A 26209-nucleotide genomic window follows, 5' to 3' on the forward strand; every position below is an offset into this window, starting at 1 on the left:
AAAATAGAATGGAATTAAAATTGGTACTTAAAATTAAATGAGGTGAGGTTCTATGTAGCAAGTAAATATAAAGTATTTAAAAGAAAATGTTACCGATGACAGAAAAGCACAAAAATTGCTCCTGACATGAATAATTCACCAATTCTTGGATGGTATAAGTCACCTCCTAATGTGCGTTACTTGCCATTTAATAGCGGCTGTATCTGAAGAAATATGGAAATTGGAATATTTTAATAACTTTCTATATGAAAGATGATGAGACTGCCTAAATGATTAAGAGGAAGATATGTTATAATGAACTAAAGCCACTCGAGTGTAAGGTAATTTTAATTCAAATCTCCATCTGCTTATGTATAATTAAGACTCATTTAACAAGTTAATGCCTAACAGAGAACTGATAAGTTTGGTATTAAAGATCTTAAGAGAAGTAAATTAAACTGTTGGGGTTGAACTCGTCTTTAGCTTTAATTTCTTACACCTGAACCTTGATGGGAATGTTAGGCTCCACTTCTTTAGCCTCACTACTCATTCAGGAATGAAGCCAGAGACAGAAGGGAGGGGAAATGGAATTATCCTTTTTATATCTTAATTTTGGAGATCCCATCCTGTCTAAGGTGTGACAGCATCTTGACTGACATGAATATTTATGTCCTTCATACTGCTCGCTGTATAGCATCTATATGTCATCAAGATGGTGATTTCAAAGGCTCAAAAGTATTTATGCTCAGTGGAAGTTGGCAGCAAGGTTGAATCATATCAGAAAATTAAAGGGAAGCCTTTCAAGTGCCAAGAGGGGCTGCGTTGATCTCTAGTGGATTCCACAAGCTCGGTGACTCTCCACTTCCCACTTCAAGGTTTTTCCACAGTTCTGCCAAAGAGAGTCCAGCCCTCATAAACATGGTGACAACCTTTATGTCTTCTAGCATAAAAATTTAATTCTCAGGGTATCTTCTCCTTTAGGAAGAAGATGAACATATCTCCTATTTACATGCTTTTTAACATTTTCAGGACTAAATCCAGTCCTCCTGAGGATTCATGCAGCCTTCTCGGCAGGATCCTCAGGAAAAAGTCCTAGGTTCTCAGCAATGCCTGGGTAGTGCCAGTGGTTCTGCGGGACCCCAGGGCTGGACCGCAGTCTCTGGCTCATTGGCAGCCATCAGATAAGGCTTTGTCAGGTCACCTGGGACGACATCTGGTTGAGCCCTGACTTTCACTGGTCACTGATTAAAATCCTTGAAACTTTCTGACTGCTCTCAAGTAATTCACAGCTCTGATCACCTTCTCATACGCAGTTGTCTGAGTCATTTCTTATCATTTCAGAGCTAGAAAGTGTCCTATTTCTTGGTTCTTCTATTTTATTGACCCTTAAAGATCAAGTAATCTGCTCAAGATCACATAGTTTATAAAGAGCCGGGTCTAGTATTTTCATTACTAGCTCAGCATACTTCCTACCATGTCACACTGCTTCTTAGATCTATCGAGTACACCCTCTCTTTGACACATGCATACTCTTTATACAGACGTGCACTTTTCCATCTACACATAGATATGTGATATATAGTCTATTCTCACACGATTGAAATATCCTCATATTAACAATGCCTCATTTTTGTCTTCCACGACTTTTGAAATATATCTTGGAAGGAAAGTAAACACTTGCTAGAACTTTCAAATGATACAGGAAAGCAAAATCCATATGTAAATGAAAGAAACTCTAGGATGTAAAAACTGTTTTTCCCAAAAAGGGTGTGTCCGTACTTTTCCTAAGAACGTAGTGCGTGCAGCAAGTTCTCTCCCATCACACTATGGAGAATTTGGCTAGCTCCTTCCCATGTTCACGGGTGGCAGATCCACTGAACTTGTTCCATGGTGACAGGCCCCCCTGGGTGTACATAGTCTTGCAGCTGGGGGTTCTGCTCTGACACAGTGAGATCCGAAGGCAAGTATTTATTTTTTTCTAACAAATGGATATTCTCATGCACTGTTGAGAATGCAGTTGTAACTTTCTTCAGGACCTTTTAAGAATATGATTTAAACATCTCATTTCTTGTTATTTATCCAAAGGAAATAATCATATTAGTACATACACATGTATGAACAAGTGTGCTTACCACTTCATTATTCATTATAATGGCTCAAGTTTGGAAGTCCATGGGTTGGGTGTCTAGTTTCATGTCCAGTCAGCTGTAGTTGGGGGTATAGATTTTCATGGTACCAGGAGGTAACCTGCGAAAAAGAACTACAGCTAAATAGCAAAAACCCTCCAAATAATCCAGGTAAGAAGAAGCAAAGGAATTGAACGGGCAGTTTTCCAAAGAAGACATACAAATGGCCAATAAGTACGTGGAAAGGCGTTCCACCTCACTAATCATCAGGGAAATGCAAATCAAACCGCAATGAGATATCACCTCACACATGGTAGAACGGCTATCATCAAAAAGACAAGAAATAACAGATGCTGGCAAGGATGTGGAGCAAAGGAAACCCTTGTGCACTGTTGGTGGGAGTGCAAACTGGTGCAGCCACTGTGGAAAACAGTATGCAGGTCCCTCAAAAAATTAAAAACAGAACCACCCCATAATCCATCAATCCCCCGCATGGGTAACACATCCAGAGGAAGTTCATCACTGTCTCGACGACAGTATCGTTCACAACAGCCAGGACATGGGGACAACCTAAGCTTCCAGCAGCAGGTGAATGGATGAAGAAAATGTGGCTTGGATATACAATGCAACATTTTTCAGCCATGATAAAAGGAAGTCCTGCCATTTGCCACAGCTTGTATGAACTTTGAGAGCATTATGCTAAGTGAAATAAGCCAGAGAAAGACAAATATTGTATGAGCTCACTTATATGTGGAACCTAAAATGCTGGACTCATAGAAAGAGAGAATGGTGGTTGCCAGGGGCTGGGAAGTGGGGAAAATGGTGAGAATTTATCAAAGGGTACAAACTTCTAGCTATAAGATGAGTAAGCTCTGGGAATCTTATGGGGACGAAAATTAACGGTATTCTATTGTACACTCGAAAGTTGCTTAATGTTCTCATCACACCAAAAAAATGGTAATAATGTAGGTGATAGAGGTGTTAATTAACCTTATTGTGGTAATTATTTCACAATTTATGTATGTATCAAATCATTTTGTACACCTTAAATTTGCACAATGTTGTAAGTCAGTTATATCTCTGCTGGTAGGAGTTGAAATCATGCCACCTCTGTGGAGGGTAAAATCAACCATCAACTATCACAAATGCACATATCCTTTGACCCTGCAATTCCACTTCCCAGACGTTTGCCTGACTCATTCATGGAATGATATATTTATAAGGTTATTAAATGAGGCACTGACTGCAATAAAGATTAGAGACAATAAATATATGTATATGGAGCATGCATTAATACACCTATGTTATAGCAATATGATGGAAGACTATTTATTCCCTTTAAAAAGGAGGACAAACAAAAGAAAGAGGAGACTGTTTGTGGGCCCTTGTGGAATGATGTAAAGTAGAAAGGCGTTGTTCAGAGCTATTATCATTGATGTAATAAATAAGGTTCATAATCCTTCAGCTGAAACTCCAAAATTCATACATTTCTGAAAAAACTTTTTCCATAAAGAATTGGGTCACAGAACTTGGCCTGAATGTGTATGGGGCTATTTATAGTTTAACTAGACAGGTTTTGCTGATGAAATATGGACATATTTGGTTATGGGGTGCTTTCCCAGATGCTCTGGGGAATCTTTCTAGCACCATTCTCTAGACGTGCAGGTGGCTTTAGAAGATCTGGGGGGACATGTGCAGGGGATCTTCTTGCTTTCCATTCTTAATGAGGCAGAGATGTGATATCTGCAAACCAGGTCCACCAGCTAAGCAGGGTGCGCTTGGAGAAGGAAGGCAATGGCAACTTGGTATGTCCCCTACCTCCTTGACCATCAGCAGGCTCCTGTCTGCTGCTCCTCTCCTGGTAACCAGAGCTTTGTGGGTGAGGAAGGGTCTAGGGGAAAGAGAGAAAACAGGGGCTGTTAGTATCGGTGCCTCCAGCATGACCTCTCCAGTCCCTGTCTCCTATTCCGAATTCTGTACGTGCTTTTTAAATCTCCCATTCGACTTTTCTCCTGGATTGTTCTATTGGTACCTTAGAATCAACACCCCCAAGACTGCATTGGTTACCTTTTCTTGAAAAACATCTTTCTCATGCTAAGCATTTTTTCCTGCGTGGTCCCATCATGCACTCAGTTCCTCAGCTAGAGGCATGGACAACACGCTCGGTATCTTCCCCCCTCTGCTGATCCCCTGCTCTACACCCAGTCAGCCCCCAAGACCTGGCTATCCTACTTCTCTATAGGATTGCCAGATAAAATGCAGGTAAATGAAAACTGCAGATAAACAATAATTTTTAATATGAGTATAATTAATTTTTAATATAATGTCAAAAAAATTAGTCAGTTTTTCTGAAATGTGAATTTAACTGGGTATTCTGTATTTTATTTGCTACATCTGTAACTTAGTCCCTCACTTGGGTCAAATCTCCCTTCTGTACTCACTGCCCCTTGTTCAATATAAGATCATTCTAAAACATCCATTTGATCACTTTCTCTCTCCCACTTACTCAGATATAAAACCCTTCATGACCTGGCCCCTCACCCTCCCGCCCTTCTCATCTCATAGCTGAAACGCAGGTGGTATGTTATGTGGAGAAACCAGCCAGTGCGCCTGCCTGCGGCCATGGAGGCCCTCCTGCTGGCAAAGCTGTACCTGGGCAGCAAAGCCGAGGGGCGTCCACGCGGTGGGTGATCGCTTCCCTTCCCATCTTCTCTGTAAACACACAACGACAGAGGACCCAGGGCCCTCTGCTAGAGGCCAGCTCCGTGCCGTTCTAGAGTGCGGTCCTCCGGAGGGTGGTAACTGCCATAACAGCTTCTAGAAACAGAGTTGGTGGGGTGGCAGCTCACGACCAGTGGGAAGGGCGGGTAGGCATTCTTTACACGGGTGGATTGCTTTCTTACTTCTCCTGTTGAAAATCTCCTTATTTGCTTCACTTGTAGGTAATGAGTTGAAGATACCTACATAACACATTTTGGTATGGCTGCGGCAACAAGAAATGTGGAATAAAATGTTACATTACAGCCAACTTTTAGGATGCTGAAAATAAAGTGGGCACTGGAGACCACTTACTCGAATATTCTCATTTTGCAACTGAGAAAATGGGGACTCAGAGAGGGGACATAGCTTGTTCAAGGTCTCAGAAGGGCTGGGAATTGTGCTATGGGTGGGTTGTTACTTGAGGCTGGCTGTGAGGCCAGGTAAGACTTCCCAAAGAGGGTGGCTGCTGTAGGATGCCCTCATTCCTCCCTGCCCTCCTGTGCCCCTCCCTGGCTGCATCCCTCTGGACTGACTGCTTGATGCAGTTAGATTTCTTTTCATGTGCTCATATTTCATCTCCCCACAGCAAGAAGTTTATTAATGAGCCATACTAAGCATCTGACACGGTGAACAGTGTAGGTTCTCAAACACATTTCCTTCTCTTGACTATTTTACACCATTTCTACTTGTGTGTGTGTGTGTGTGTGTGTGTGTGTGTGTGTGTGTGTGTGTGTGTGTTCTCTATCTGACCGATTTTTCTGATGAGCATTCTGTCTCAAAATGAAGTCAGGCTAAATTTAATGGCCACAGATAGAAATCGGTGCCATACTCCCTGACCCTGTCATAGGGGGGACATCAGGACAGGGCTGGTTTCTTGAAACCTGTGAGCAGACTTTGCTACTTAGAGTGTCTAAAGCACCTCACAAATATTCCAAGATCCACTGGGAAGTTGTAGCCCGTCTAACCTATTCTTATCGCCATCAAAGAGGTGAAGTTGAAGAAATATCTAGGTTTATTAAATTTCTTGTTCAGGCACATTCGAGGACTGAATATCTAGCATTGACTCTGCTTCCTATTAAGATACCAGGCTGTAAGGATCTGTGACAGTCCAGCAAATGGATATCCAAGAAGCTCTTCCATGTTTCTGATCCTGGCCATGGCAGGCAGTGCAATGAAAAGGGGTGATAGGAAGTTGGAGGCAGAATGTTGGGTACAGGTTAACCCTAGGGACACATTCATAGGTTCACGGATCAAGAACAAAACCCACCACCATAGGTACAGAGTTACATGCAATTCCAAAACCAGGCTGACTGGTGCAGTAGAGCAGATGAGGAAAGCAGAGGATGCGGGTCAAGGCCTGGACTTCCGTGGGAAGAACTGACAGAGTTCAGCAAACAAGTTGCCATTAGCTCCGATGCCCAGTTTTAATTAATGTGGAGGCTGTGACCAGGAGAAGGGAGAGACGCTTTGAGGCAGGCCACCAGGCGTTTGAAGCAAAGATCTATTGCTTACTAGCTATGGAATTTGCTGCAAATTACTAAAATTATATTAGCCTGAGTGTGCTCACCTGTAAATAAGCATGAAAACTATTCCCTGCTGTGTGCCCACTTTGTGCCAGCGCTCATCTAGCTTCTTTGTATGTATTAATGCACTTAATTCCCTGCCTATGAGAAAGGCCCTGACTATCTCCACCGTATGGAGCAGCAGTGAGCTTCAGTAATTTAAGTATATAACCCTGGTACCTGGCAGACGTGCGAGGCAGTAAGCAAGCAGTGGATATTAGTAAGTTAAAAAACATGTAGAACGATACCGAGTAACAAGCAGGACCCTCGTATAAACAGTCCACGAGCTCAGGAGCAATGCTCGCTGCAACACAGCTGCCTTGACTGGGATACGTAAACATGCATGGCACCCCAAATCCTGAGCCACCATTGTCTGGAAGAACAGAAGAAATGCCAGAAGGACATATGTGGTGATGGTTACTAATTGTACAACACACGACACAGGACAGACACATTATGGAAAAGTAGTAGTTGCAATTGGGTAGGAAACCAAGTGAGTGTTAAGACATCACCTTTAGGAGCATTTGGAAATAAGAGCCGCCTTTGGCAGGAGTTGGGGAAATCTACAGGAGAAATGGGAAGATGTGAAAAACAAATTGTAGAGGCATGGACAGAGAGAAACAGGGTTTATCTCAACCAAACACTGCAAGCACAGAGCAGAGCTGGAAACGAGAATGGTGGGCTTGAAACACTTGGGGAGTCTTGTCTGATGAAAGCAGCAGCCTAGGGGGACCCAAAAACATCCCCCTGTTGGCTTTGTAGTATCTTTTTATTCAGCTCCACAGAGAGACTTCTTGTAAAGCTGCTACAGTGTAAACTGGTCCTGCTTTGGCTCAAAGGGCAGTGAATTTGAGGGGAAACAGCAAAAGCAGAACAAAAGAATCTCAGACTCCTCGATAGATGACAATCTTGGCCAATTATTTTGTCCATGACTTCCTATAGCCACTATTTACTGAAATTTGGAAATGTTTCATGCTATTTGCAGAAGGAAATGTTTTATTTAAACTTTAAGTCCTTTAATATACCCCAGAGAAATCTATTTTGGAAAATGGACATAGAAAACTGAAGAAAGAACAAAAACTTCAGGACAAATAATGGGAAATAATTTGTTAGGAAAATTTTTAAAACTCTTTTTTAGAAGTAAATTAATTAACCTATTGCAGTGTTCAACTTTATCAATTGAAACTTAATAGAAATTGTTTAAAAATTATTATGATTAGTCATATCAATTTTATGTACACACTAGGGGCCACAAAAAGAGCCTCAATAAATTAAAAAAGATTGAAATTATATCAAGGCTACTTCAACCACAGTGGTATGAAACTAGAAATAAATGACTTAAAGAAAACAAAACCTACACGCACATGGAGGCTAAACAAATGCTTCTAAATAAATCAATGGATCAGCGAACAAATTAAAACAGAAATCAAGCAATCCTTGGAGACAAATGAAAACAAAAATTCAACAGCCCAAAATCTGTGGGATGCTGCAAAGGCAGTTCTAAGAGGCAGGTACATAACAATACAGGCTTACCTCAAGACACAAGAACAATCCCAGATGAACAGTATGAACTCACAATTAAAGAAACTAGACAAAGAAGAACACTTGAATCCCAAAGCTAGTAGAAGGAGGGACATAATAAAGATCAGAGAAGAAATAAATAAAATAGAGAAGAATAAAACAGTAGGAAGAAAATCAATGAAACCAGGGGCTGGTTCTTCAAGAAAATTATTATAAATTATTAAATAATTATTATGATTAGCTATATCAATTATATTAATGGTTATTAGTAGAAATAGAAAGATAATGAGCATCAAGTTATATACATCTACCCAGGGCGCTGGTTTCCTGAGGTCTGAGTTGGAAGCCCCCCTCCTGGAGTGAAGTGTGAGATCAGGTGGAACAATAGGTTGAGGGTAAATTCTGGGAGTCCTTGGGTAATAATCTCAGGCACTCAGGCTTTAACTCAGACTCAGGAAAAGACTCCTGAAGGTATCAGAACAGGAGGAAAGGGAGGCCAAGTGTTGCCAGCCTAAGGGGATCGAACGGAAAGGGCACACGGAGAGCAGGGACACACTGCTGGGTAATGGGGCCTGAGCCAGGGGCAGGTCGGCCGAAAGGTGACTGAATGGTATTGAAAGCAACCTGGGGCATTTTGGAGAAAAATTAAACAGTGCTCCGTGTCAACCATTTAAGAGAGAAATTATAGTCAGTCAATAAGCATGAAAGAGCAGGTGAACAGGGGCACCATCACTTTCACAGGGTGAAAGAACCAGACATGGATGACGTTAGTGTGTAGCTATGGAAAGGCTATGTGAGGGGGTCCTCCTTCAGCCTGTGTTCACAAAGGGACAGTTCATACAAAATAAGATGGGCAACAATAGCTACCTTCTTGGCATGCAGTGAAGAAATACCCATTGAACATACAATGTTTTTCACCCCCTTAGGTCATTCACATACCCTAACACCAATTTCTGTTACATCTTAAATATAAAAAGCAATAAAAACATGGAATTTCAAAGGTAGCCCAAGCAAAATATTTTTCTTCTTCACATTCACATATTTCTTCTGAATTAAAATAAAATATCCCATATACAACCAATCATTTTTCTTTGCTGAGCAAGATTTATTATTTACCTGCTAAAAATGTCATGTTTAGCACAAGGATATGTAGAAAGATAAAACATGACATTTTTCAGATTTTCACTGGTTTTTGAATAAGACATTTCTCAAGTTGTAGAACTGAATAAACACAGACATGTAAAATACAGTCACATTAAAAAAAAAATTGGCGAGCACATTTGGCCATAATAAAAATAAACCAGTAACTTTGGAAACACTGCATTCTGTGAGATGTGTACATGTTTCTTCTGCAGAATCTACATGTTGGTTCCAAATGATGTTTATCTATGGAAGTAATTTGAATTCAATGAATATTTAAACTCAGTGTGTCAGGAGGATAAACAATAACCATAGGCATTAAGTCAGAAAAGAATTGGGCTATTAAAATAGGCAAGCATTCTTATTGAAAACCATTTGATCAAACATTAACTCTAGGTACAGGGTAGTCTTACTGATTGGATTAACAATGGCTACAGTTAGAAGTGATGAAATTTTCCATTGTTTAGATTGCTATTACTCTCAATACCTTACAATTTTTGAGTCCAGCTCTTTATTATGTGTAAATAAGATTAATTTCTTTCCAGCTATATAATAGCCCTTCAAAAGGTAAGAACTTAAAACAGTAGAAGAGTGAAAAAAAGTAACAAAAGGACCAATACAGAAATCAGTAGGGACCGAAAAGGAAAGGGATAGATGAATAAAATCATTTAACTAGCATTCGTTATTATTCAAACGGCATTCTACCAGAGACAGACAAGACAGGGGTACACAAGGGCCAAACTCCAGGAACTTTAGAGCTATGCAGTGAGACTGTAAGGTCTCTGTCTGTGATTTAAATAATGTAAATAAAAGTTTGAAGGTAAACAATACTGCAGGTACGTGATAGTGTATGCTAAAATGCTGGGGAAATCAGGTGTCATCAAAACAAGTCTCTCCAGAGAAAATGTGTATATGATTACGTTCTCAGGGAGGTATAAGGTTTGCCGCAGAAACCCCAGAGAGGAGAACAGCTTAAGATAACTGTAGGGCAAATCGGCAGGCTGTTAAGGGCCCAGGAATAATGTTACAGAACCCGAAGAGGCACCGCCTCAGGGCTCTTAAGGCTGAGGCACCAGATCCTGATTCAAGAGGTATTATGGTGCCACTGCAGGTTTTAAAAAACAGGCAAGTAGCTTAAAAAATACAGATATGCCTCCACTATGTCAAAATAGTTCAAACTATTTGTATGCACGTGGCAGGTCTGGCCTTCCTTCTGGAGGCAACATGATTGACATGTGATAGTTTCTATGTTTCTGTGATGAAAAGCTAGATTAAAAAAAAACCTATCTGATAACCTAACAACTGTCACTTTTTAATCAACTGACATATATAGCATTTATAGTTGATTATGCTGGAAACTGTTAAAATGATGGTTTCCAAAAATTTATTCCTGAATGATGAACTAAATAAATGCATATTGTGCTATGGGGTGAATTGTGTCCCCCTAAAATTCAGTGTTATGGTGTATGGAGTTGGGGGTCTTTGGAAGGTAAAAGGTCTGGATGAAGTTGTGAAGGTGGCCCTCATGATGGGACTAGTGCCCTTATAGGAAGACACTGGAGAGATTCCTCTCTCTTCCTCCACCATGTGAGGACAGGGAGAGGGTGGCCACCTGTTAGACAGGGACAGAGCCCTCTCTAGGGAACTGAATTGGCCAGGACCTTGATCTTGGACTTCCCAGCCTCCCGAGCTGTGAGAATAAATTCCTGATGTCTAAGTCACCCACTCTATGGTATTTTGTTACCACAGCCCAAGTTAATCTACAGTATCACTGTAAACATTCTCGGACAAGTCACTGGGCCTCTCTCTCCACTGAATTTCTCCTTAAATTTTTCCCTAAATTTTTCCTTACATGGGAGGCAGGCAAGGGAAGCATGAACTCATGTTTACTGAACATTTAGTTAGCATCTATTTGATGCTGTACGTATATTATCTAATTTAATCATGGTAAGAATATGTGACACGCTCTCTGGGAAGTATTTCAAGACACTTTTATTCAAAAAAAGTGATAGAAAATGTACACATTTTATAATCCACAATTAGGAGTCTTCTAAATAGTATACATATATAACTAATTTATGTCTGTTAACCACAGTGGACAATGAAAATAAAACACTCCTTGATAACTTTTCTTAAGGATAATCAATAATTTATTTCTCGTTTATTGTCACAATTACCACAATTGTCTAGCTACATGACCAATGTCACTACAGATCACAGGAAGATTGTCCACCTACACTTTACGGAGACAGAAACGACGGCCATTGGTGTGTTAAACGCACAACAGGATGTCTAAAAGAGGTGGTTTTTATGTGTAGACAACAGGTGGCACACGATTCATTAACAGGTTTGATTTAATAGTTTTTATGCCAAGAAGCGAGCATAGAAATGTTTCAGCATTGAGTTATTAAAGTAGAAAATAAGTAAACTAGAGAAATAAATCCAGATCTTAACTTACAATAGATACATGAAAATAGGAACTTAAGTGGCTCCTCAGTATTTTCGTTGATTTTTTTTCTTTCCTTTTGTTTTTTATATATATAAATGAGCAATATGAATATATAACAAGTCAAAGAAAGATCTCAGCCAAAAAGAAGGTACCAGAATATGAAAAACAAATGGAAAATTACGGGATATTCTTGCTTACAAAAAAAATGTAACCTATAAAGAGTCACAAAATATATATAAAAACGCCACATTGAACGAGGCAATCGTTCTCTACCCAAAGTGGTAGCACCCCTTAGAGCCGGCTGCGCCCCTTTCCTCGGGTCATACGGTGGTGACTGACAAAAAGGCGTTAGGAACGTGAGTGCCGTCTGGGGACTTGGCCCCGTGGGTCATCAGTTCTTGGATCGTCATCCAGTTGTCCAAGATTTTCCTGTTCCTCTTCTTCATCATCTTCCTGTGGCTCAGCTCGATGACGCTGACCTCCTTCTTGCCCTCGCCACTGCCCGGCGGGCCCTCCTTGGGGCCCTCCAGCCGGCTGCGCATCATGCACTCGCGGCGCCGGCGCTGCTCCTTGGCCCGCACCAGGTGCTGCTTTCTCTCCTCTTTGCTCCAGTAGCGCCCCATCTTCATCTCGCTCATGGTGTCATCGTCGGTGGTCATGCCGCTGCGCTCCTCCTTGATCTTTAAGGCCCGCTCCTTCAGGAGCCGGTCTCGCACGGGCCTCTTGGTGATGTAGCGGCTGCCATCGCTCCTCATCTTCACCTTCCATTCCATCCTGGGCTCCGGGCCTTTCTGGGCCTCCCGGCACAGGCTCACCAGGCTGAGCTGACTCTGCGCGTACTCGACGGCGGACCTCTGCTGCACCAGCTGCATGTAGCTCTGGTAGTGCCGCGCGTGGGCCGGGATGTTCGCAGCCCTACAGGAGGAGCCGTGGTGGGGGGAGAGGTAAGGGATGCGCCCGCTGCCTGTCTTCTCCTGATCCGAAAGCTTGCCGCCCTCCGAACCCCTCTCCTTGCCTTCCACGCTGCTGCCTTGCTCCGTGGCTTTGGCTTTGGCGGCCGTGGACTTGCTGTCCTGTCCAGAAGAGGCCTGGCTGGCCGCAGCCGTGCTCCCCAGGTTCTTCGTATTGGTGAGGCTGACGACCCTCGGGAGGGAGCTGTCAGGGGAGCGGTCGGCCGTGAGCGGCGCGCTTCTGCAGCTCTCCGCCGTGTTGTAAGCGCTAGAACTGTCCTTGTCTGACCTCTCCGGGTGTTCGATAATGTCATCGAGCTTTCCCCTGGGCACGTCCATGCTGGTGTTATAATTCCGGAACCCTCCATCGTGCAATGCCCAGATGTCTCCACAGTCGTCGGGCACTTTCTGGAGCCTCTGAGCCTGCATGATACTCTGGCACTCGAGTTCGATGTTCCTTAACTCTTCGTTGAGCAGCTGGAGCTCGTGCTGCACCCCCTCTTGCTCCCCTTGACTGCAACCCATTGTGCTGCTCGAATAGTACAGGTCATACTCCCCATGGCTTCGGATCTTGCACTTGAGTTCCAGGAGCTGCTGGAATCTCTCACCCTCCTCGTCGCGGCGGCCAGTGCAGTCCGAGTCGAGGCACTCCCCGGACATGAGGCTCTCGTTGCGCCGCAGGTCAGCGCTGCCCAGAGCGCCCTGGCTCTGCCCCAGCACGGTGCCGCCCTTCCGAGATGCGCCCGTGGGGTCCCTGGCCGCGTGCTCCTGCTCCGAGCTCTCGTCGTTGCGCCCCACTCCACTGTCCTTCCCGGGGTGATTGGACGAGGATGTGGCTGTGTCTGTGGTGCCTTCTTCTTCCTCTTGTGTTTTTGGCTGAGAAAGTAAAGGGAACAGAACATAGTGTTGAAAAACTTGCTAGGAAAACAGTGCTCCTTGGCAAAAGTGTAGTTCCTAGAAAACTGCTAACTTCAGTATCCGTAATAATTTTAGAAATTAAGGCAACTAGCTCAAGGCAGCTTTTTATGAACTGAAACAAATAAAAAGCTGCTTGTCTATGGCTAGGATTCTCTTGGGGATAAATAAAACAGGGCACACTTGAATAAGTGATTCTTCTCTTAAGGTTTTTTCCTACTTGGGAAACTGTCTTGAGGGTGAGTAGAGGAGGTAATGTCATCAGTTCCTCAGGTGATAACAGAAAAAAGGGTCATTAAGACAGAATATCAAAGTGGCCTTCAATGATATGGAAGCCTGGAGGTCAGAAGCTTATTTTTTATGAACTTTCCTTAAATTCAGAGGACACTTCACTGATCTAGTAATACACTGCTAATGAATGGTAAGCCAAACATGACAAAATTTCAGGGAAAGGTAAGTACTGGAGCATCGGGACCCCTATCCATAGGTGACGAGTCTTAATTCCAGAAGGCTTTGGTTTGTGAGTGACAGAGAGAGGTCTAGAAGCCCAGCGACACCTGCCAGCACCAGGATTCTGATGTGCCCAGGACCAGGGTGCCACGTTCTTGTCTGTGGGCTCTGACATCAGTGCATCTGCAAACCACATTGCTCAAGAGCAACAAGAGCCTCTTAGGACTCATTTGATTACTTAAAAAGATTTTTCTACTCTTTCTGCGTATGGGCAGAATGTCAAAAAATGTATTTCTGACATATATGTGTACACACACACACACACACACACACACACACACACACACACAGAAACTTCACATCCTGGTAATTCTGGGCTTTCATGCAGAGCAGCTAATTGCCACTGTTCTTAGGGAGGCATATGTAGTCCTCTGTGAAAGGGTAAAGTCCTTCCTGTCTGCCTTCTCATCAGAAGGTAGTCTACACAGTGGTTTCTAAGTTGTATTTTTTTTGTGTGTAAGGTTACTATTTTGTATAGATGTACTTTTTTTTTCCTATAGCAGGTATTTATTATATAATAAAATGTTAAAGGAGGACAGAATGGTGAAAAAAGGTATTCTAAAACAGGTCTGAAAGGTTATCACTAGATTGTTATTTTCTTCCACAGAAATAATGGCAGAACAAAACATAAACTCGAGAGAAATGATTGTGTATCATGTTACTCTAGGATTCTGTCTTCTCCTAAAATATTTTTCCTCATTTGTTAAAAACATACTAAAATTTTAAATGTCTTATTGATGAAAGGTAATGTTTATGATACACCTTTTCTTTCTTTGGATTGTCCCTTTCTTTTGTCACTGTGAAAATAAAAAGTTTCCCATTCTGAAACCTAGAATTCCTGGTTTCTAATAGAATGCTACTCTATCATTTATCATATCTCTGTAGAATTATTATAGTGGCAGGCGATGTTTCTACCAAGACATTTCTAATGTAGTATTATTGTTTATAGGGGCAAAGGACTTTAAAAGGTTTCTGTACTTCTCATCATTTTTCAGTCTCACGGTGAAGAAAAATTCCCACACAATGAGAATCTAACCTCAGGGACATCTAGTGTTACCTCAAAAGACCTAGCATTCGTATTGTGTCTGGTGAGTAGGCAGCATTTGACACCACATCACTTCGGCTGGACAGGATTTCGCCCTTCTTTCTTTATTCCAACATCCTCCTGTCAATTCTGTATCAGGTCACATTTTGTATCTATGAGCGAGAAGCCTGGAGCAAGGACTTTCTGGCTTGTAACTAGCAGCTGCCACCAAAAAATATCTTAATTTGTGGCCAATGTTGAAGTCATACATAAAAATTTCAATCTGTCCTACCTATACTGAGAAGCATCACCTCTGAACATGAACTGCTACTCGGGAAGTAGCCATTGAGCAGCTGTGATCAGCACGGAGTACGGCCCACACAGCTGTGTCGACACTGTAGTGTGCATTCTAACAATTCATCTAATGTGTGGACGTGGGCACATACACACATCTCGGTGAGGGGGTGCCAGCATGTCAGCATGTCCGCCGTTCAGCTTGCTGAAGTGGTGGGATGTTTGTGTTTTATGTAGCGAAGCCGAACTGTCCAGGATCTTTTTAAAAACTATCTTTTGGGAAGTGTTAACAATTACTGTTGAGAAGACAATGATAATTAAACAGATCAGAAAAACCCACAGTGAAGTGTTAGTAAAAATTGATCAAGAGGATCAATGACATGAATCCAACATAAAATACCTAGGATATGTTGATCTTTTTATCCAGTAGGAAAACAAACAGCAAAAAATGAAAATAATCCTAAGACTCGGGTCACCACAAACCACACTATGATATTTTATGGGCAGTGAATTAATTTAGGGCAGGAAACTTTGCCCTTTTTTTCCCACAGCCTCAGGACCAAGTGTGGTACTTGGACCATATTAGCTCAGAATTGCTGTTGAGTGATTATGGGACCCTAAGGCAAAATGATGTCAGTGATCCCAAGTCAGAGCTCTTTCTCTTCAGGAGCATACAGACATAATCGTGATCTCCAATAAGGTTGATGACTTACATCAGATCAGAATCATCCCTTGGTTTCCTAAATATTCAAATAAATACAATAGTATTTTAAAGCATAAAATTACTTTTTGGGGGGAGAGTTTACCTCATGGGATATAGTTTGTCTTCAGCTGGTGTATTGAGAAACAACACATTTTTACTATTAAATTTCTGAGTTAAGTCAAAGAATAGCTGGGTCAGCATTTGAAAACTACTCTCCTGAACAGATGGCCCCTAAGCTTCCCAAGCTACAAATATTCTTAATAGAAAATAATTTATTTATTCTTTCTGCTACAAGTGAGATGATCATTTGCTCTGAAAACTTACCATTACAGAGATGCTTGATCAAACTCTCTGATTTTGTTTTTTACTCCATTTATGGCTTTACATTAAAAAATGAACTAGAAACATTTCAAATGACGTGGTTCAAAACCGTGGGTCTTACCTGCTTCACCTCGTCGGCGGGGTACTTCGTCCCTTCCTCGTGCTGTTCTTCCAACGTCTCCAAGTTTAACTCCTCCAAGAATCCGCTCCTTTCATCCTCCAGCCAGCCTTCATCCAGCTGCAGAAGAAAACATTAGAACATCGTATGAGGTCAGCGAGAACTCACGCTAAAACAGGGCAAACTGATACGGCGACGCCTGACCAGTTCCTTTTACCATAATGATTCTTGTCGGAGTACCAGCCTGGGATAGTTCACCTCTCAGGAGGCGGAAAGGTGATACAAAGAAATGAGACCCGTGTGCCTTTTATCCTTCCTGGAAACAGAGCTACTGATTTTCTCCCCTAACCAAGTGGATCTTGTCGAATTAGGATATTACCATGTTTCAGAATGTATGAAAAGCACATTGCCTAACCCACGGCGGTCCCGCCCACGACCTCCCACAGTCCCCGAGTCACAGGACTGATGGATGGTACCAACGGGGCCAGGAGACCCCTGGGCTCTTTGCCTTAGTGGCAACCCCCAATGCGGCTGCGCAGAGCCCCCCGCCCCCACACTGATGCCACTTTCCTGCTTTTTATTTTCAGGTGATGGCTTCCAAGTTATAAGATGGCTGCTTGTCACATATATGACAGTATTTATTTTTATCTGGGGGGCAAAAAAGGAAAATTCTAGGTTATTTTTCTTAAAAAAAAGTTATGCTATACTATGTCTATTTTGATTCATTTTGCAGGTCCAGGGGGAAGGAAAATACCTTAAATGTTGCATTTAAAGGCTTGGTGGAGCCGTGCAGACCGTGCGGGGTCTTGTGGTGGGTCCTGAACGCATGGATTCTGTGGGAATCTCACACGAATTAAGGTGAGCAAATCCTTTTGGCTCCTCAATCCCAAGTGAAGTGGAAAACTGGTGGTTACCTTGCTCCCCTGATTAGTGTTGACAGCCAACACAGATCGTTTGCCTCAAAGTGGGTTTTGGGAGCTGGGTTACATATGTTAGCTGTCCATGCTGATTCAATTAGCTGAATTATTGTCAAAACTCAACTTTATTTGTTACCAAGAAACAGCAGCTTTCCTGGGAGCTATGGTTGATGATGGTTTGGGTGTGTTTCCACCACCAGGCAGATGGGCAAAGTACGCCCATAAAGATAAATGGACTTGTAAAACTTAAAAACAAAACAAACTGAAGGAATGCCACTAGACTGCATCAGAAAAGACAGTGTGTCTGTGTCATATTAATAGGAAGGCAATCATAGGTTTCTTGATATTCATTAAAGGTGATCTAGAACTTATATCACCTCAAATTTGACTGGGACGGAAAGCGTACACACATTATTCATCCTCATTTATCTTAATGTAGCCTGAATAACTTTACCAAGTTCCACCCCACTGACTTTGATATGCAGATGAAAATTATGAAAATTAAGCTGCCTAAAAATTTAAATTCAGTCCAATTTATAATTGTCCAAGTTTTATATTCTTTAATCCTTTTTAAGTTTCATGAAGCTGTAAATGCCAGACTCCAAAAGAAATTACTTAAAGCTAGAAATGTTGACTCCTTCATGCATACCAAGGAATTTTTCTTTAATCAGGTCAAAGCAAAATATTTTATATAGTGAATAACACAACAGAATCTCTTGAAAGTTCAGTGAAGTGGTGGGGGTGGGGGAGAGAAGGAGAAACAGTAGAAATGAGCGACGCCCTGTAACGCAGTGTATGTCTATTTTGATAAGGCTTTCCTCTGGGCTGGAGTATATGCAGCCCTGGAAGGAGCAGAGATTCTTCTTGCTCACTTCCTTTCCCTTTTGCATTTCCCTTTCCACCTAGATGTGCACGCACGGCAGTCTGAGTGTGACGCTGGCAGACAGCCCTTTCCCGTGAGCTGAGCTGCAGGAAAGGACTCTCATTATTCTGCAGGGGTCTGTCTGCATGGGGGTGGGTCACATGTGGCATTTTAGAGAAAGGGACAAACTGCACTGTATCACAGGTGGGGCTGCAGGTTCTTATGAGAGGCCTCTCTGCCCCAGTGTCCCAAGGGGCATCGGACAGAAGAGCAATATCTGTAATGGTCTGAGGAAGAAAATAGGCAGGAAATGAAAGAAAGCTGACAGGGAATGAAAGAAATGAGTTATTTGAAAATATTGCACGGATGTACAATACTGCCCCCAGCAACTCTGTAGATCATTTCCAAGAATATGGAGTATTTGAAACATGAAAAAAAGAAAGAGGGTAGAAAAGGCACACAAAAACTTCCACATTTTCCCTGAATAAAATACATATGCAAAAAGACACAGTAATGAGATACATTAAAATGGATGGAAAAGTATGAGTGATATAGAGACAAATTTTTTTTTTTTTTGTCAATTCTTGCCACTCTATAGCATGTGCTGCTTCAATTACAATTTTAAAGTATGGTGCTAAAATGCATGTTATTTCCTTATTTTTCTTGAAACCTGATTTTCTCAGGGAAGCCGCTCCCTTCCAGGGGCGTGAAGCCTCCTTCAGGATCAAGGGCTGAGGCAGACCCTGATTTTGACAGACAGGGTGGCACCCTGCAGTCAGCCGGCTGTCCTTGAGCAAACTGTCTTGTTTTAGCAAAATTAAGTGTCATTTGAAAATCCATCCTCCTACTTTGATTCTTTTGGGTCAGGAGTGCCAGCAGATCCTCGAAAATGCTACCAGCTCTACCACCTGTACAGGGTCCGTCAAAGGTTAACAGGCTCTGGTCTGAATGCCATTAAATGTCTGTTCTTTCCACAGCCCATTACAGCTGCTACGTGGCAGAGTTTAGGGAAATGCTTTCATTGTAAATTCACAAGATCCTCTAGCAGTTCCATGGATAGCACAGGGAAACCACTTTATAACATCAAAATATCTTTTTCTACAACAGGAATGATGACAGAGTTCTCTTCAGTTTACCACGAATTTCACTAATAAGTATTTAGCTCCTTTATTCTCTTCTTCTTCTTCTTCAAAAAAAAAGGGATCAATGAGATGAACCAGTGTACAAAATTTCCAGGTAATTAGTGCAATTTCGTACCTGTTTTAGAAATTTACTCCCGAAAAGACCGTCCACCCAGCTGTGCATTTTCCCGTCCCACTAAGACCTCAGGTGTGCAACTTTACTTTGCCCTGGGCTATAGCAGGTTTTATGGGGACCATTTAGAATGGTCAAGGGCATAAAGGAAATATATGTGGAAAGGGTGATCTTTTATAACCACTATATTCAAGGCAGGATTTGGGCTGACCCTGAAATATACTTACTCAATGTAATTTATAGATACTGTGTGTTACTGAGTTTGAAAAAGATCAGATCAATAACCCGGGAGATAAGTGGTGATATAACCACCTTCACTCAGACTGCTGACAGGTGGACAGAATCGTGACAAGGTAGTGTCCTTCCTGCATTGCAGTGGGGTATCAAAAGGATATAAAAGGAAGCATCAATATTATTTTTCTTCCACCAATACCTCTCCTTTACTTTCATGACATCTCCCTCTGTAAAGATATAAAAGAAAAATTCCTTTAGAAGCTATCAGTTTGTTTTTGGCCAGGTGTTTTTTGTCACACTAAGCTTGGAAAAAATGCATTTATTAAACATGGGACCACGCCATGCTACATAAGCCACTTTATTTGATGAAGTCATTCTAGAAAGGTTTAAGTTGATAGCTAGATATGCTAATGCTTCTCTCGTTAGAAAGTCTTTCAAGATACCTTAATGTGCCGATTAAGTATTTTTAGATGGAAGCCTAAAGTGAGGATCCACACGGAATTGAAAATCATGTAAAGTCGACCACTTTTCATTTATGAATTCATTTAAATAATGGACTAGTGGAAGGAGAGAGTAATGACTCAATTTTGTGTGCTTTTTTTCTTTTCTTTTAAAAATAAGATGCTTACCTGCCATTCTGTGGAGCAAGATAAGGGGGTCTTTAACATAGAATTTTTTTTTATAAGGTCGGTAAATTAGGACAGATCATGCAGTTATATTCTGTCCTTGGTTTTGCAAATACCCAGGCTGTTGATTTGATACAGAGTAGTCGATAATGCACATCAGGTTCAGCCTCAAGACTTTCGGTCTCTGCTCTGACCTGGATGCCCGGCCTGGCGACCAGCAGCACAATCGTCCTGTGCCCCTCGCTGGACAGCCACGTCACCGCCTCTTCCCGATTCTGCACCTCGTCCCCATTTATCTAGAGAACAAGTGAAAGTGGCACATTAGTTTCCATTTCCACCATGCTGCACACAATAAATGGCAAATACCAGCTCATTTATGGTAAATGTATGGACGGTGGCGCTCACACAATGGGCTCATCTTCGGCTCCTCACTGGTAAGTGCCTTCACTCAATTACGCGGTTACCGGGAGAGCCACATGGACCCCTGAAGGATGGCGGACATCAGAGGAAGCAGTTATGTTCATAAATGTCCAACCTGCGCCCCGGCAACATACATCTAGCAACACAATTAACCAGCCCCTGACAGGTGACGTTCATCTTTCTCTGCTCAGAGTAATGGAAGTGTCACTCTGAGATAATAGTGCCGGGGAAGCGGGACTGGCAGGACCACGGCTGGAATCCGTCATCCTGCGCGCTCGCTGGGGCCAATTAGAGAGATGCTGTCTTGTCGCTCAGCAGGCCAGGCTCCCGGCCGCTGCCCACGGCGTGCGCATTCAATCAGTTTGCATTTGGGTGCGGGTCTGACTCAGTTGCCCCGAGCGCCCTGAGGACAGCTGTCAGCCCCGCGCTGATCAAAGGAAGGACCAGCTCCCGACTAAGGTCCTCACTGGGACTCCAGTTCTTTTCTGGATTTATTCATTTCCTAAAACAAAACTAATGAAGTATCTTACGGCTCTTCTCTTAAATGCCCTTAATTTTCTTTTCAATTAACACAGAGTGAGTTGGATTTTATATAAGAAAACTTAGTGAAATATATCAAGCTTGAGTAAACTTGCGATTAAACAGAAGACTCGAGCGTCAGTGGGAATGCATCTTTTTTTTTCCTTTTTCTTGTTCCACAGAGAAAGCAAAGTTTCAGACATGTGTTCGTTAAACTACAATTTCATGTTCGAATTTATTTGGCTTTTTAGTCAACACAACTTTTTTCTCTGGGTATTTTACATCTATTTTATTTTCTTGATTGCTCCAATCCCTGGAGACAATGAAATTGCTGATCTGTAACATAATGTCAATATTATGTGTAAAGAAATTTCAGTTGAAGAGGTCAATAATTTTATCTAAAATATATGGTATTTCAATAAAGTAGAAAAATATGGCTGCACTGGCTATTTTTTCAATGATTAATTTGATGTGTTTCACTAAGAATTTCTGCTTAGAAACACGAGGTCAGTGACTGAGGTTTTCTCCTCGCTGGGCCCTGGGATTCTGGCTGATACATGAAGACAGACATAATTACCAAAAGCAAGCCCAGGAATCTCTATTTGGATGACAGTGAATCACTCTTATTCCTCGACTCCATCAGATGTATGTATGTGGCACAAAGAAAGCAGACAATAATAAAGGGGGGAAGCCCACCACCGTATGTTGTATTTCCTTACTCTGATCAAATGAGTATCACCTTAGTTTTTCACCTGTTTATGGAGACAGGAAATGCAGCTTTTCCAAGTTCCAAGTGCACTTCCGTTTTTTTTTTCAACTCATGAAAAAAATTCATCAAATTAGAAAACAGAAGCTGTGATTCCAAAATGGGAACTAATGACCTAAAAGGATACATTGTGGTTTTTCATAAATATACATCTGAGGAGCTATTTCTGAACTGAACCCTAAGCCTTTTTTTCTTTCTCAAATAAAAATAAATTGGCTGTGGTGGTTGCCACTACAACTGCACCTCAGTTAAGTGTAGTTTGAAAATAATGACTTGGAAATGTTTGTGTTCTTTGAGTTTGGGGGCTTATGTTTATTTCATAGTAATTCTTAGGAGCTTATCTGCAACACTTCTATTTATCAATTATGGACCTTCTCATTCATCTTCCCTTCACTATAGGCACATTTGATCCTAAGGAGACTGCACTGGATAATCTCAGACATAATCTCCTTTCCTCGCCCTGGACAGGAGTCGCTCATGGTAATTACAGGGTATCCCAGAACCTCCTCCTCAGCCATATGGGAGCTATTTGTCCGTGGGTACAATTTTGCCACAGTTTTATTTGATATAATCTCATCATCACCCTTAAGACTCTTTGTGCAGATAGAATTGAATTCTAGGCTTTTTAAAGTGACGTGTACTTTGTTCATTAAGTGTGACATATTTGTCACTGAATATAAAGTAATCAGGCAGACAACTACTTTATCAATCCTGCTGCTCTTTCTTCAATGAACGAACTCCATTAAGCAACGCCTTATTCTCCAGCCAATACTTCATCTGAAAACTTTATCTGCCCATAGTATAGCCAAGAATAAGGAAGCGTCAAAACATACAGTATGCAACATGGAAACAGATTTACTTAATTTCTGTCCAGCTCTACCTGACCCTGAGCATACGAAAGTGACATTCCTTTCAGTATATTTAACTGGAGATGGTAACAAAGTGAACAACATATTTAAAAATTATTTTCAAATAAAAAAATGGTAACATATTTTTGAAGCTTTCATTATCTGGATGATACACTAAAATGGTCCTCTGTTTCTTACTGAGGCTACCCCATTCAGCTTTACTGCAGATTTTATTCCCCTATCCCCTCACTCTCTCCATGGAACAGTTTCTTTCCATTCATTTATTCATGTGTGGGTGAGAAAAGCATCAAAAATATGGTAATAAACAAGACTAAGTCTTGGTTTCCTATTCCCTTTGTTCCCCGATGTAGCCAATGAGAGACACGTCCCACTTTGTTTAACTACAGGTCACCACCCAGAGAGCTCACAGAAGTAGAAATGATATGTTCTTAGAGTTTGCTGAAAACCAGTAAGTTCGTGAATGACCACTCATTCATACTTTTCTTCTTTCCTAATTGGAGCCTTAGTAGAGAGAGGGTCTGAGGAGAAAGCAGCTCTGCGTCATCTAGCCAGAGAAGGGCAAGGGCGTGCAGGGCTGTCTCGGTGAGCGTCAGCCTGAAGAAAGGTGAGGGCAGTGGAGGACTGGGCAGGGCCACCCTGGCATGTGCCCAAGGCTGCATGGGTGCACCTCCACCATGCCAACGCCACACTGCACGGCCATCACCTGTGCACGGAGCTGACTTCTTAACCATACGATGAATGCCCCAAATGCTGGGTGGCATGTATTTTTGAAGCCCTAATTCCAGGCAGAGTGTTGTAGCCATTCATGTGAACTCAAAGAAACATTCTTCAGGGGGCACATCTACTAAGGAGAATAGGAATTACAGATCTGGCGCAATGACCACAACTTCCTTAGAATGTTTGGACGGTTTGTAACTTTCTGAATTTGAGCTCTCCTCCCTGTTTCGTAGTTATGATCTGCTGTGAAATTCAACCCTGAAGCACCTCTGTCCTTATTTTGGGTTTATTTGGACACAGGAGTTGGGGAGCTACATGTCTTTCTGCAGCCATTCTTTGTGGGAAGGGAAGCAGGAAGGACAGAGCGGCTCAGGCAGGTTTAGGACACAAACTCGGGCTTTGCTGCTATAATCGGCTGCTCTTTCCAGCTCCATATCCCCCGGGGATCTGCTTGCCATCTCATTAAACTAAAATTTAATCAGTTTCCATGTTATCACATTTCCATGTGGAGAAGGAAACATATTTCTCCCACCTGTTTGCAGCAACTCACTTGTAAATAATCAAAGCTTCTTCAGACATCTCGACTTGCATAGAATAATGGAACAGGGATGTATGTTGACCTAATTTATTCTGGAAATGCAGCAATAATGCTGCTGCTAGTAATAACAGCCATTAATGTTTACTACTTATCATGCACTGGGCTAAGAATACCATATACAATCACATTAACCTTTGCAAATATGTGATAGTTCTTGCTTATAAACATTTAAGCAAAATATGTTTTTATTTTGCTTATATATAGTTAAACATATAAAAAGGATGTTTTATCACTATCATTTTATAAGATGAGGTAACAGGCTTACAGTGAGAGGTTAAGTAATGTGCCCAAGTAAGTGGTCCAGAGATTATGTCTTAATCAGTAATTATTAGCTAATAATTCTTAGTAAATGGCACCATCCTTACTTCGTATTATAAAAAGGCTTAAGTGATAGCTTTTTGTTTTGTACATATCACTGTCTGGAAAAGACAAATTCTTTTCTCTAACATTTTACAGGAAATAAAACTGCTGGGCGGATAGTAGGAAATGAAAGGAAATAACCACACCACATACTTGCAAGATACGATCCCCTTCTCGAATTCGACCGTCTCGGGCGGCAATGCTGTTTGGATCTATCTGCGAGGGAGAAGACGCCCATCTTCAGCGGAATGTGCAATACTCCCCCAGGAGCCTACAAATACGGCTTTAAATATATTGTCAAAAACTTGGTTCAAAGTTCTCTATTGATTTACAGAGCACATGTTCATTTTTCTCTGTCAAAAATCACTGATTCTGAAAATGTAAATGGACTGTGTTGGAATGAATAATAATGAAATTGAAAACTAGAACAGAATTGGGAGACCATTTTCTTTCACTCCCTCCTTCCCTTTTTTCCTTTCATCCTTTCTTTTTCTATTTTTTTTTAAACCTCTAGTCATCCCATTTCTGTATTCCAATGTCAGACATTGTCTCCAGCCCACATGATCTTTAGCTGATGTTAATACGAGGATTCTCTGGACCTAGAAAATTTACTTTCTACAAGGATGATTTTTAAATCCTTCTTTAGCTGACTTAGAAAAGCTGATCATACTCTAAGTCCATACTTGGTACAGGAATTTCTGTCTCATAAGCACATTAATTTATAAAGAGATTTATAATCATGTTGCTCAAAAAGTGAAAAAAAATCCAAACCCTGTAGATTATTACTAGGCAGTATTTTACATATAGGGTGCAGTGTAGTAACTATAAATCATTTTAGAATAAATAGATATTTAAGGCACTAGTAAGAGTTATCAACATTTTAATGGCCCAAACTTGAGTGATGACTTACAGTTCACTGGGGGTGATTCCATCAGTCATATTTCACATGATGGCTTCAAACCATTTATTTGAGCTTATTCCATCAAAGCTTTTTTTCAAGCAAAGTATTTCAGGTCTAGCATGAGGCTACTCTGTCCTATCCCAGTGTTACACATTACTTTCTTATAGGTGGTGCCACCTACTAAATGAGTTTGAAGTGATTGGTCAAGAACAAAAGACAGTATAATTGCATGTACGAGGGATGAGGAAACCTGCCTTCCAAGGACATATGTTCATTTCCTGTGGTTTCTTCACTCTCCTTGAAAAGGAAAGTTCCAAAGCTGACAGATTTAAATAGCAGACAGAGACTTAATAGGAGGAAGTCCAGAATGATTATTCAACTGGAGAGTATATACAATCCATTCACAATCTAAAACTTTGTCTACAGAAATGTAAGCACGCTGAGATTAAACCTCTACCTTTCTACCTGTGTACATATTACAACAGCTGGTTCTGCAGGTATCTGCTTATACATCCTCACCATAATCACAGGGGTTATCTTAGCTGCACACTTAAAAGACATACATGAGTGAAGTAGTAACTGGAGATTTTCCCATTGCGAGGACCAGTCATTGGTAAAGTGATAAAGAGTAACATTTGCATTTTTAGAGCTGTGTAGCTTCCTAAGTGCGTTAATTCCATTATCTTTTCTATATTCTAAACAGCTCCATAAAAGCAAGAAGATAGCTCTGTTGAGGACACTGAAGCTCAGTGGGTTAGGGTATGATTTGAGGATCAAGGCCAAGGACACATAGA

At 41.5% G+C, this 26209-nt stretch overlaps 1 protein-coding gene and 1 long non-coding RNA gene across 5 annotated transcripts in view; one reads left to right on the forward strand and one right to left on the reverse strand.

The window, feature by feature from the left end:
* LOC108384349 (uncharacterized) overlaps positions 1-24750 on the forward strand; it is a 322167-nt gene extending 297417 nt beyond the window's left edge. The window contains exons 4-7 of one of the 2 annotated variants that reach the window (XR_012125517.1): positions 17106-17230; positions 22370-22450; positions 23190-23287; positions 24611-24737. This is a non-coding gene — a long non-coding RNA (uncharacterized lncRNA). Of the gene's footprint in view, positions 1-17105; positions 17231-22369; positions 22451-23189; positions 23288-24610 lie in introns of both variants that reach the window. The other variant, XR_001849999.3, reaches the window with a different exon arrangement.
* The window catches only part of PDZRN4 (PDZ domain containing ring finger 4), a 296728-nt gene continuing 281584 nt past the window's right edge, over positions 11066-26209 (reverse strand). For all 3 annotated transcript variants that reach the window (XM_073222672.1, XM_073222673.1, XM_017641245.3), the window contains 4 exons: positions 24668-24730; positions 20460-20561; positions 16376-16492; positions 11066-13363 (listed from right to left, as the gene is read on the reverse strand). In XM_073222672.1, the coding sequence (XP_073078773.1) occupies positions 11858-13363; positions 16376-16492; positions 20460-20561; positions 24668-24730 (1788 nt within the window). In that variant the 3' untranslated portion in view covers positions 11066-11857. The remainder of the gene's footprint in view (positions 13364-16375; positions 16493-20459; positions 20562-24667; positions 24731-26209) is intronic.

This window comes from Manis javanica, chromosome 15 (assembly GCF_040802235.1).
Source record: "Manis javanica isolate MJ-LG chromosome 15, MJ_LKY, whole genome shotgun sequence".
Taxonomy (NCBI): domain Eukaryota; kingdom Metazoa; phylum Chordata; class Mammalia; order Pholidota; family Manidae; genus Manis; species Manis javanica.